Consider the following 12,977-nt stretch of genomic DNA (forward strand, 5'->3'; position numbering starts at 1 on the left):
GTCAATTTTTCATTTTTTTTCATCAAAAAGGAAATTTGCCTTGAAACACGCAAAATAACGACCACACCACCAGATTTTACAAAGGATCGATCTACATGTTTAAAGAGCGTGGTACTCCTGTTGTCAGAACGTGGCTGTGAACTTGTTATTCACGCACAACAAAACGGACTCCCCGTTCTATCAAGTATTTTTAAAACTGCCAATCGTTACATTTTTTTTTAAATTTAGAAACACCCATTGCTTTATATGTATAATAGTTTAAGAACATTCACATCGTTTTTTAAGAATGATTATTTACTTAAATTAAAAAAATACAACTTTTATGACGTGGATTTCTTTACTGTTTATCTACTGTTAATTCCTTTCCACATTCTTTGTTTACACGTGCCGGTTATATACATTCAAACTTTAGGAACCTCTACAACAACTCCTGTAGAGTCTAATTTAAGTAGGACTTCATTCAGGTTCATAACTCAATTTAAATAGGGTAGATGTACAGTGGAGATCACTTCTAACCTCTCATTAAATCTGTCAGGAGAACTTCGAGTACGTAGAACTGTCAGTCAGTTCCAGCTAGAACCGTTCTAACCTAAAACTGATCCTGACAGTTCTACCCTAGAACAGTTTTAGACAGTTCGAGCTAAAACAGACCAAATATTTGGTCACTTCTACTTCTAGAACAGTTCTACTGTACGAATTGATTACAAATTCTACGGCTAAAATTGATTTATAAATTCTACGGCTAGAATTGATATAAAAGTTTTAAATGGACATCTATGAGAAAACCATGCAGATGGTGCTCCATGCAAAGTTGTTTGATTTTGATGAAACTTTGCTGACATGTTCAGGTTGACCTCATATGAAAGTCATGCAAGTTTGAAGCCCTTACACTGCTGGTAACCATGGCAACGATAGGGATTTAGGGTATTTTCGAGTTTATTTATAGATGCATTTACTGAAATGCATAGATTTCATAAATTTCTCAAATAGAAATAAATACTATAATACTTCTGAGTGTTTAAATACTTTAATAGCACAGATAGGATGTGTATGAAGTATAAATCACATAATTTTATTAAACATAATGATATATATAGAAAATAAGGGTGTGGCAAAACACATAAAATGATAAAAAATATGGCCTTTTCATCAAATCACACTAAAACAGACACTACAGCCCAAAAGTCGCTTTAATTTACCCTAAATTTCAGAAATGCTTTGCATTTTCTTTGGTTCAAAATATTTTGAAGGGATTTCGGTTGCAAATTAATTTTATAGATTTTATTGATCATTTAGATAGCCTCCCCCCCCCCCTTTTTTGTATTTTCGCAATAAATTGAGGAATGTCTCATATTTTAATGAAACCAAGCATTCAAAAATAAATACTTGAATTATACAGATTGTAACATGCAATATAGGTAAATCAAATAGAAAATTGGATTTTTGTGTCACAAACAATAGTAAGCATTAGGCTTAAAAAAGGGGGGGGAGCTGCCAAAGACAATTTTTTTGTGGTATTTTTTTTTATTCTAAATTCCTTTAGTACACTTGTCCCTATTACTTTAAAGAGTAAAATCCATTCATTTCTTCCTAGTAATTCCATTTTTGGTTAATGCAGCTTGCTAATTACTAAAGTTGTATTCTGGTTACTGAAAAATGATATGAAATTCAATGTCAAGTTCATCATATTGAAAAATCTAAAGTATTGACATTCAGAAGTTGTGTCTGACAGGTAAACAAAATTAAGACACGTTGCAACCTTTTACCTGCATGCTGGTTACCATATAAGTCATTTTGATCATGAGTACCTGAGACAGTGTGGATAAAATCTGAATTTCTATTGTACAAAGGGAGATAATCCAATAAAAATGCTGATTTTTAAAACCTTAAAATTGCATGTACATATTAATTTAAACTAACATACACTTCATTAATTTAATAAAATATAAACATATCTCTATTTGGTTATCTGGAGAGAGAGAGTTAATAGTGCATTTGAGCATATACTATTGGTTTGCTTTTGTTGTAGTACTTTCTAAAATTCTCCTAAAAAAATGTCTAAATTTATAAATTCTCTTTTAGCATTGATAAATTTTTAAATATCTCAATCTTTATAAATGATCATAAATGTTATTATTTTTTATAGCATTAGTATTATATTTAACAATCAATGAAGATGATACAATAACACTAAATGGTGCTTACATGCAAGAATAAGATTATTATAAACATACATAACAGTTAATTCGAATTGAAATAAAAGTTCATTTGAATTGACTTAGCAGCACAAGACAATTGTTGCATAAGGTATGGAATTTAGGGAAGTATTAAATTGTTTCCATACTATCTTATAAGAATTTATATACATGTAACTACATGAACTATGAAAGGTAATTTACTAATAATTCAATCAATAAAACTAGTTAGTCAATCTAAGAAACAATTTCTGACAAATGAAAATATTATTATGTTTATCAAATGGCCAAGTACATTCGTAATCTTCTTTATTGTCTTCAATACTGATGACCTTTTAATACAGAAGTAATTTTGGACTTCTTATTCGCTGACGAGAAAACCTTGCTGATGGTGAGACAGTGAGAACATTCTATCTCCTAGCAATTGCTCTCTCTTCTCATTTGTGTTGCAACTGTGTGTTGACTTGGTGGTTTTCAAGACTTCAGCGAGATTCACATTGCCGTTTTTTTCCTTTTTTTCAAAGCATATGAGTTCCATTTCAATTTATTTTTATTTGAGCTTGCAATTTTTTAACATCAACAGGAAAATTCAAAGACAGACCAGAGCCTTATTCAAGTATCAGTAATATTATCTAAGTTTTTCTTCATCATAAACATGTTTATCAACAAAAATGTGTCTCAGCAATCAGTCTTCTTTCATGAACTCCAGTTATTTTTTTATCACCAAATGTCTGTAAAAAATAATAATAAAAAGAATTGTTATCCATTAAATGATTGAAATTTCCTAAAAAGAAATTAATTATTACCTTGGTCTTGTGTAAAATGTTTTTCCATTATCACAACTCTGACATTCCAGTACATAGAATAAGAAACAAAGTATACTAGCTAAAAATGGACCTAAATTTGATTTTTTTCTTATTCCAAGCTGCAGCAAACTTTAATTTTAATGAAGTTAATTTTGCAGATTTCAGCTTGTATTTATGACGTTATGACAATGCAAAAATAGGGAGATGAGTATTGATTGCAAATGAGACAAATATGCACAAAAGTTCAAATGAAATGAATGTAATGCCTCTGTACAACCTTCAACAATGAGAATAAAACAGCTCAAGGGTACATTCTATTACAAATGCAGAGATTGCACCTTCATCAGGTTGGGGGGGGGGGGGACACTATATAGACACTACATTCAAACTTGATTCACATGATACAGTTCAGAATTTGGATTGTGATGAATTATTAGACACATCATACATGTAGGTTTCTGACACAGAATAGATGTGGTAAAAGAACTGATGATTTCGAAATTGGACTTGTGCCAATATCCAAAATCTAAAGTCTAAAAGACATGATTAGATTTATCTTATCAAAGAACCCCATATATGCAATTTTTTAAAGAATTTAAACAAAGTTTAAAATTGGACCCCAATTTCAATCAACTTGAAAACTAAGCCCAAATCATAAATCTAAACATGCTAAACATGCTAAATGCATGATAACATTTAGCATAGAAAAAAAACCGTCAATAATATTTTAATAAACAAACAAAGTTTTTTTTGCCCCCGTAATCTTTTTTGCAATTTGAAAACGAATATTAACAATCTAAACATATAAGAAGTATTTAACCCAAAAAAGTACAATACACCGTTTAATTTTGCATAATATCAAAGAACACCAATTATTCAATTGTTTTATGAAAGTTTAACTTTGGACACTTTTGACCCTTTAGCTGATATAGACGAATTTAAAAACAAGCCAAAACATTTGAAATTGGTAAAACAATAATCATTGGAAACAAATATATAATTAATTTTACAGCTAATTTTCTAAGGCATGTAAATCTAAGACTTCGGTTAGCTTGCATGGTTTGTTTGTATATTGTACAATTGCAATTAACATAACGTCTAATCAAATTTAAAAGTACTCCATAAAGGTTCAAATATGCCTATATTTATTGTTTGAAGATATCAACCTTAATGACAAAGCTTGAATCAATATTTATACAAACAGAGCAAGCAAACCTACCAAAGTTTTACTCTACACGCATTAGGAAAATAGCTGTAATAATGGTAAAAGTGTTTTTTCAAAAATGAAAAATACAAAATTAATGTAGTCTTCAGGTTTACCATAAATGCATGTATACTATAAATGAGGATCTCAGTGTCAAGCTGACAAGAACACATATTTTTTTCTAGGTTTAATTCTTATAAAGAGAACAATTCCAATGATGAGTAATGAAAATTTTGTTGTGTAAATTGTACTGATATGACCCTTAATTGATCAGAAAATAATAATTTGAGTGTTCTGTGTGTTATTTTTACTTTTTGTTTACCAGATTGAACTTTTAAAATTGAAGGGTTAATCTAATTTATTGATTATTTATCATGTTTTTACAATAATAAATGTAACTGATCAATTTCTAATTTCTATATATGATTATATTTCACAAATAATGCCACAACACAGGTCTTATTTGCTGTCTATTTAGTAGTCTCTTGTTATGACTTGTTTGATTCATTTTTTTTTATCAATTATATCATATATTTACCTATATATGATCTCCTATCATATCTGCTTTCATTTTAACATTATTTTTGTGCTTTTCCATCTTCAACATTAACCTGTTAATAAGAAATAAAATATTGTATATTTGTACATTTGCATGATCAGTACAGTGAGTTACATCTACATGTACATTGTACATTAAGTTGGCTTAACATAATGCATTGGTTCATTGAAAAAAAAAGGTTTGTAGATATAATAATTAATTTGTGTAAATGTCATAAATGCTATGATATCAATCACATCATCAAGTAATTCATTTCTTCAGTATTGTTATTTTGAATTTGTTTAATCTGAGTAATCTGTAATGTTATAATCTCATGTTGCCCCTTCTGGCCCTTTAATTTGGAATACATTTGTAAGCATATTCTATTCAGATTCTATTTTATTAACGATAGAAGTAAAGACATGTACAAGTTCTCTTTCCTTGTTTATAACTATGATACATGACCTGCACTAAGGAAATGTAAAGAAAAAGTCTCACAGTAACGTAACCAATTTTTAGAGAGAAAAAAAAAACCAGCTCATAGTCTGTAAAACATTTTTTTGAGTTTGAGAACCATATATTGTATCAATCTAGCTGCATTGTACAATGTACATGTAGTACTGGTAAAGGAATGAATAAAGACAGGAAATTCACAACTCTTTGGGAGCTACATGTATATTGTGACTTTAACAGTGCTTAATCAAAACCTGTCACAAAAATCTTTAGGGTAGGGATAAAAATAAAGGTAGGTAAGGGTAGTGCGGTTAACACACATACTTTTTAGTTGGCATAAATGTACAGTAGTTTTCGTATGTTTATGTAATCTATACATGTTTCTTGTTTCTCCTTTTTTATATACATTAGACCATTGATTTTCCTGTTCGAAGGGTTTTACACTAGTAATTTAGGGGTCCTTTATCATGTTTATAGCTTGTTGTTCCGTGTGAGCCAAGGCTCTGTGTTGAAGGCCGTCCATTGACCTATAATGGTTTACTTTTACAAATTGTTATTTGGATGGATAGTTGTCTCATTGGCACTCATACCACATCTTCCTATATCTATCTACTGAATGTTTTCTATTTCAATGGGTTGTATTAAAAAAAAAAGGGGATTTGAAGGAACCATTATTTTTAAATTAGGAGGAAAAAAAACAGAGTCAATGGACTCTATTGACAATTTGGCAAACAAACTCAGGGCGAACAGACCTGATACCGGAGGGCTTTGTAATAGAATATATATATTTATCATGATTATTATAGATTTCTTGAGAGACTGAGAGAGAAAAAAGTTTTTCTATTAAAATTTAGAAGGCAAACACATAAATCTTTTAGTTTCAGAAGAATTTTAAATCATTATAAATGTATGTCAATGAAAATTAAATCAGTGTTTGCTTCAGGAAAATTATGTAAATACCCCCCCCCCTTTTTTTCCCCAAAGAGAAATAGTCTACGCTCTTCTTCCTATATTTATGTGTTGATGTGATGTTTCTACAGTAGGTCTTTTTATGGTGTCAAATTGCTTTTTTTAACCACAAAAAAAAAATTAACAAACTTACCAGAACCAACTGAAACTGAAAGTTTTGCTTTGGAATTTCCGTTGCTAGATTTGGAAGGGTCATGAAAGGATGGCAGCAACTCATTTTGGTTTCTTGTCTACTGCAATTCAACTCCTGTCCATGTTTGCAGCATATGCATTTTAAAATGTGAGTCTGAAACCTAGACATGATAGTGATAGTCTAGCCTCATGAGTCATGTCTAGACTATCTGATCAGGATCAGACTTATCCCAGTGGCAGTGGGAATGTCTTTGCCACATGGTTTGCTATGTCTTTGTTACACTCTTTCAATAAAAATAAGTTTTTGGTTACACCATATTCATCAAAAATACCATTATTTCCTATCCTTCTGCACATTTGTTGATTTCCCTCCTTCTGTTATTGACACTGAATCTACCTTTTATTGTGAAGAGTTTTACAAAGGGAGATAATTTTAGCTATATTTTTCAGTTTTTCATCTTTTATTCAAATAAGCTTATATCAATTTGCAACCAAAATCCCGTTAAGGAATACTAGTCTGTAGTGAACCATAACGTTTAACAAAATATTTTTTCAATTTGAGTGACTTTTGAGGTTTTATGGACATTTTCAGTACAGGCTGAATTCAAATTTAAAAAAAAACACAATTATGTCAATAAAAATAAAAACAAAAATAAAGGTTGAAATAAGATCCAAATTACAGTTTATTTTAGTAGAAAGTCTGAATTTTAAGGCCAAACTATTTTTTTTGTCATATAATACTTTGAACTATTCAATAAAAAAAACCCAAAAAATGTCCATTTTCAACAACATTTTCCAGCAAATTTGGTACTAAAATAGAATTGCCCTGTATTCACATAATTTGAGATAAATCGTCATTTTTTAACCATAGAAGTATTAGATGTACTTAATACTTTACTAGGAACCCAAAATCAGCTGAAAATTCCACAACCCCTTTCATAATTTTTTTTTGATTTTGCATGGTTTTCTCGTAGACATCCATTTAAGAACTCTTTCCCTAAATACAAAGGCTTCGGCAAAATAGCGATTAATATTATTTAGAGTTTTGCTATTTTACCGGTTTCCCTTCAGATTTTAATCGCCAGGCAAGAGAACATATTCTGCATGTATGTACCTGTTCCAAGTCAGAAGCCTGTTATTCAGTGATTTTCTTTTGTTGATATGTTACATAAATTATATGTTTTTTTTTTCTTCATTTTTTGTACATAAATCAGGCCTTTAATATTATGGGGGGGGGGGATTATTATTTGATTGATTGATTGTTGGTTGCTTTACGTCCAGTGTCAAATATTTCATGCATATTCAGGACGAGAACAAGTTCACAATAAATACTATAGGTAGGTCTTGTCACAATAGAGGCCATGATGGTCGGGAAAATTTGGAATGCCACTGAAAAATAAGGATATATTGGACAGGGACAGAAACTTTGCCTTTCAACAGGTCACCTACGGACCCCTGAAAGAGTTGTTGCAAGGGTTTTTATTTTTATTTTTTGCAAGGGTTCTTAACGTGCAAAGAGCGTGGAACTTTCTCTACACGAGACATCGGATTTAACGTCCCCATTCTGACAGGACGTGACTGCGAACTTGATACATCCCGCACAGCCAAACGGACGCCCCACTTCAGCAAGCGTTTTACTGCCGGTCGGGAGAAGACAAAGTGACCATATTTCTATTGCCCAGTCACTCTTGGGGGCGCATGATTATTTGAACTGTTTTACATTTGTCTTTCCGGGAGTCAGGATGGCTCGTTATCACATAACAAAATTATCTGACCTCACAAACCAAAGGTAATAACTTGTTTCCCCAATCCACAATGAGCATGTCCTCTTTTTATTCAAAAATATTGAATCATAAACAAACATCAGTAGTTTTCATACTTCAGACTGAGTCGTGTAATAAAATCTTTTGACCACATCAACCAAAACTTACCGTATTTGCTTTTTTTTAAATATAAATCTATACAGCTGCACAGTTAATAATAATGTTAAACATGAACTTAATAAAAAAGAAGAAGTTCTTTGTTAACTCTATTTAGAGTATTGGGACAGAGGGTGTAAGCTGGTTGTCAACATAAAATAAAAATAGCAATGGGTGTATGTTTGCCGACTTTTTGAACTCAATATACTAAATCAAGGTTTTGAAAATGGGTTGGCATAATGGCACTAACAGTTTACGTTTTTGATATCTTATTTTAATGATACAACCTACTGTTTGCATAATGCTTTACCTAAAACATGAATACGAAGACAGAATAATATGTAGTCTCGGACCGGAAGGTGTAAATTAGATGTTTGAATTACAATTATCATCAGTGATTATGTCAAAAAACAATTTTTGAAGCATAAAATTTAACGGACATTAACATTCTGTTACTTTCTGCCATCTTGTCCAATATGAAAGTCATGGGATCAAATTAACCAATGAGAATAAACAATACATATTTGCTTCGTAAAATTGGACGATTAATGTATGGAACGTAAATATTACATTCATGAAACGTTGTACAAGAAGATATAATAAAAAAAATAGCAATCAGATATTTGGTACACTTTATGCACGTACGTAAAAGGATTATTCGATAATTATATAATATTTTTTTTCATTCGCCTAATTTATAAGAAATGTTATTTAACTACTTATATCATCCTCGTCGTTTTCTCTGTTACACGAGTGAAACAAGGGAAGTAATCATGTCACTAAACTTCTTTCAACTGTTGTATTTCATAAATTCTGCAAACAAGTTTGATTTTTATTGTTTAAAGGAAAAAACAAACAAACAAGGAAGGAAGTAAACAATAAAAATTGTAAAGAAAAGAAAAAGGGTGACCAAATCTATTATTGGGAATCGGAGGATAAATAAGTCCTTTTCTGTGAGAAAGGATACTCTCTTTCTTAAGGTACAAAATTCATTGTTTGCATAAACATTTATTAAAAAAAAAGACAAAAAGAGTTATAAATTGATATGAAATATACATATCTAAATATTTCAAGCAGGTATTGAACTTTTCACATACTACTTCAAATTACTGACACACACACAATCATCTACAAATCACATTCAAAATTTTGTATTTCCTTAAAAAATTCTCGGTTTTGTCTTGTTTTTAATTTTTTTCCATCTATTAGTCATTTCTGTACGTGTCCTCGATGCGCTGCAATTCAACTTCAATCGCACATGCTATTTCGGATTATGTCTTATTGGCAATATTTTCAAATGATGTTCTTTCAGCTTCTAGAATAAAGATTGGTTCATACTGTTTTGTGAAATATGCCATTTTCAACAAAACCACTTATAAAATTTAATCTATTTTCTTTACATTTTGTACCAAAATTTATCAGTTCTTTATCTATTTTTTTCCTTCGTAATGTGATATGATTCGATTCGTTGTCCGTGCGTAAATACTTTTGTCTTCTTATTATTCTTCTAAAAAAATATTTCTCGTGTGCCAAGTCTGGACTGTATGTGTAGTCATCATCTGCCCCGCACACATCGATTACTTGTGACATACGTTCATTTATCTGAAAAATATAATAATAAATGTTTATTCAATACGTCATCGGTTTGATTGTAGGCACATGATCTCAAAGTCGCTACAGGGGAAGATGTTTCTGTGACTATAAAAGCAGCATGTGGTACTGTTTATACTTATACTAGTAGTACCGAACAGCAGGGTTTAATTCCTAAACCTTCTATTGAGGTATATTTAATTTCTTAAGATTAGCACTGAATTGCATACTATTTCACTAGACTGACAGTTAATGGTATAGAATCATTAAGAATGTGTCGGAAGTACAATATAAAAAAGAAGATGTGGTATTATTGCCAATGAGACAACTGTCCACAAAAGACCAAAATGACACAGACATTAACAACTATAGGTCACCGTACGGCCTTCAACAATGAGCAAAGCCCATACCGCATAGTGAGCTATAACAGGCCCTGTTAAGACAATGTAAAACAATTCAAACGAGAAAACTAACAAGCATGCCTCAATTTTATCATCATTTTTTATGTTACTAAGTTGCAAGTTGATTGAACTTTGATTTCCTCGTATACTACATTGAAAAAATAAAGCCGGGACATACGGACGATCAAACAGACAAAAAAATGGAGGAAATACCAGATCGAAAAATATACGCTGGAACATTTATTAAAAACATAAAACGCTTTAGTACTCATAAAAAAAATGTTTTTATTATAATTCTAACATTTTGCAATGATTGTTTATTTTCAGTTTTATTAGTTGCATGTCTTGGTTTTTTTCAGTTTTATTAGTTGCATGTCTTGGTTTTTTTTCAGTTTTATTAGTTGCATGTCTTGGTTTTTTCAGTTTTATTAGTTGCATGTCTTGGTTTTTTTTCAGTTTTATAAGTTGCATGTCTTGGTTTTTTTTTCAGTTTTATTAGTTGCATGTCTTGGTTTTTTATTTATTATGTTTTGTTTGTTAGTTAGTAATTTAGTTTAGTTTGTTTTATTTATTATGGTTCTAGAATTTATCTGTTGATACATGTACCCAGCAACCTACGACATCAGGCCAGGCATCATCGTCATTCTCACCAAAAAGCAATGTCAGATCTAGTGATGCTACCAACAATTAAGTGGCGTCAGCAGAGGAACTAAAGAGAAAAGAAAAGGATACGCAAACAAGCGATAGCTTCATCCGAGGGAAAAAAAGCTATGGTCAAGAAAATTGCCGAGTTTCTGGGGTTGGGAGGGGAGGGTTGATAAGAAGGGTTTGGGTGCGAGATACCCAAAAAAACACAACAACAAAGCTTGTGATTTTTGGATGCACGCGAGGTGTTATAATATCAGTGAAAAAACAAAAGCACAATTGGACAGAATCAAGTTTTTATGCCCACGTCATATTAATCATTGTGATTGAACGTCATCATTTATAAAATAAATTTCATTCCTTTATTTTGTTTGTTTCAAAAAATTTTCAAAGCACAAGTAATATTAAATAGTCTGATATATATATAACACTAAATGGTACATACAACAAAAGTTTTCTATTTGGAAAAGTTGAATATAACATGTATAATGACTTTCGTTTGTAGAAATGAACCCTAATTTAATCTATTAATCTAATTTATTTTATATGCATCATTTAATTACTTTTTCCAGTTTATCAACATTTCTGCACACCTGTATCCACTTGTTATTGTCGGGTAGACCTGCAGGTATAAACATTTTTGTCTTTCTATTTTTGCTTTCAAGTACAAAGTATCCCCCTTCTCCTTTAGAATCATTACCACTGACACTGTGAGATTCATGACCGCCAATGAAGCCAATTACAGTAGGCTGACATTGCAGTCGAACCAAAGAATCTCTTGTTATTTCCATATAAAATGGCATGTTCAAACCGAAAAACAAACTGGAAAACTTTGTCTTAGCAATATTAATTGCTTCAGTATTGTTACGGCGAACTCCAGCCCTAAACACATGGATTGCTAGGCAGTAGGTGAAAACAACCTCTTTGATAAAATTATAATTAGGGTTTTGTACACCCTGCAGCCAGTAGTAATAACCGGCAGAAGGAGAGCCACCCTCTAGGATAACCTTATGTACATAAGGAAGGAGAAGTTCTTGGCCCATAGCATGGAGAAATATTTGCATTATCTGCCAACTTTTATGGTGATCTGAAAAATAATTTGTTCGGTATTTATATGAAGAAGGGTTCTTCAAACTATAAATGTAAACTTTGCTAAATATTCAAAATGCAGATTTTCACAACTACACCAGTTTTGTTTAAAAAATGTTCTCTTTTGAATTGACTTGATTTTATTACATTACTTTATTAAACAATGACAATTATGTCGTTTGTCATGTTTGAAGTTATTTTGCATTTCATAAATTCATCTTGAATTTCAAGTACCTGAACAGTTTTGACAACACTGCAGTGCCCTTATGCTGTTAAATGCAAGCATTCTTGCAAGATTGATGAAGGCTGGTTCCCACAATTTCACAATGGCCTTTACCATATTCATTTCATTATGATTGATTGTTGGTTGCTTAACGTCCAGTGGCAAATATTTCATGCATATTCAGGACGAGAACAAGTTCATAATAAATACAATAGGTAGGTTGTGTAATATAGGCCATTTAAGATGATGGTCGGGAAAATTTGGACTGCCACTGGAAAATGAGGGTATATTAAATAGGGACAGAAATTTTGCCTTGCAACAGGCCACCTACGGACCCCTCAAACAGTTGTTGCAAGGGTTCTTAACGTGCAAAGAGCGTGGCACTCTCTTTACACGAGGCATCGGTTTTAACGTCCCCCTTTTGACCGGACGTGACTGCGAACTTGATACATCCCGCACAGCCAAACGGACTCCCCACTTCAGCAAGCGTTTTACTGCCGGTCGGGAGAAGACCAAATGACGATATTTGTATACCCCAGTCACCCTTGGGGTTATTATACAATGACATGTGGTCACTGTTGCTAAATAAATAACATTTATTTCAGTTGAGGCAACTAGAGAAATAATGACAAGGAATAAAGCAAGGATGATTAAGGTATTAGACAATCCATTTTTTTTGTAATTGATGATAAATGTTGTGACTATTGTTTAATATATAACATTTATTTCAGTTGAGGCAACTAGAGAAATAATGACTAGGAGTAGAGCAAGGATGATTAAGGTATTAAACAATCACATTTTTTGTAATTTTTG

General features: G+C 31.5%; 1 protein-coding gene and 1 long non-coding RNA gene across 2 annotated transcripts; both read right to left on the reverse strand.

Moving 5' to 3' along the window:
- Positions 1-1,008: 1,008 nt before the first annotated feature.
- LOC143052854 (uncharacterized) lies at positions 1,009-6,989 on the reverse strand. The gene is made up of 3 exons (XR_012971273.1): positions 6,299-6,989; positions 4,744-4,816; positions 1,009-2,926 (listed from the first exon to the last, which is right to left on the reverse strand). It is a non-coding gene; the product is annotated as an uncharacterized LOC143052854 (long non-coding RNA).
- A 4,414-nt stretch (positions 6,990-11,403) lies between these two features.
- LOC143050918 (uncharacterized) lies at positions 11,404-12,287 on the reverse strand. The gene is made up of 2 exons (XM_076224022.1): positions 12,176-12,287; positions 11,404-11,939 (listed from the first exon to the last, which is right to left on the reverse strand). Exons 1-2 carry the CDS (start codon positions 12,285-12,287, stop codon positions 11,404-11,406), a joined length of 648 nt encoding a protein of 215 aa, XP_076080137.1.
- Between the last annotated feature and the right edge of the window lie 690 nt (positions 12,288-12,977).

Source organism: Mytilus galloprovincialis, chromosome 11 (genome assembly GCF_965363235.1).
Source record: "Mytilus galloprovincialis chromosome 11, xbMytGall1.hap1.1, whole genome shotgun sequence".
Taxonomy (NCBI): domain Eukaryota; kingdom Metazoa; phylum Mollusca; class Bivalvia; order Mytilida; family Mytilidae; genus Mytilus; species Mytilus galloprovincialis.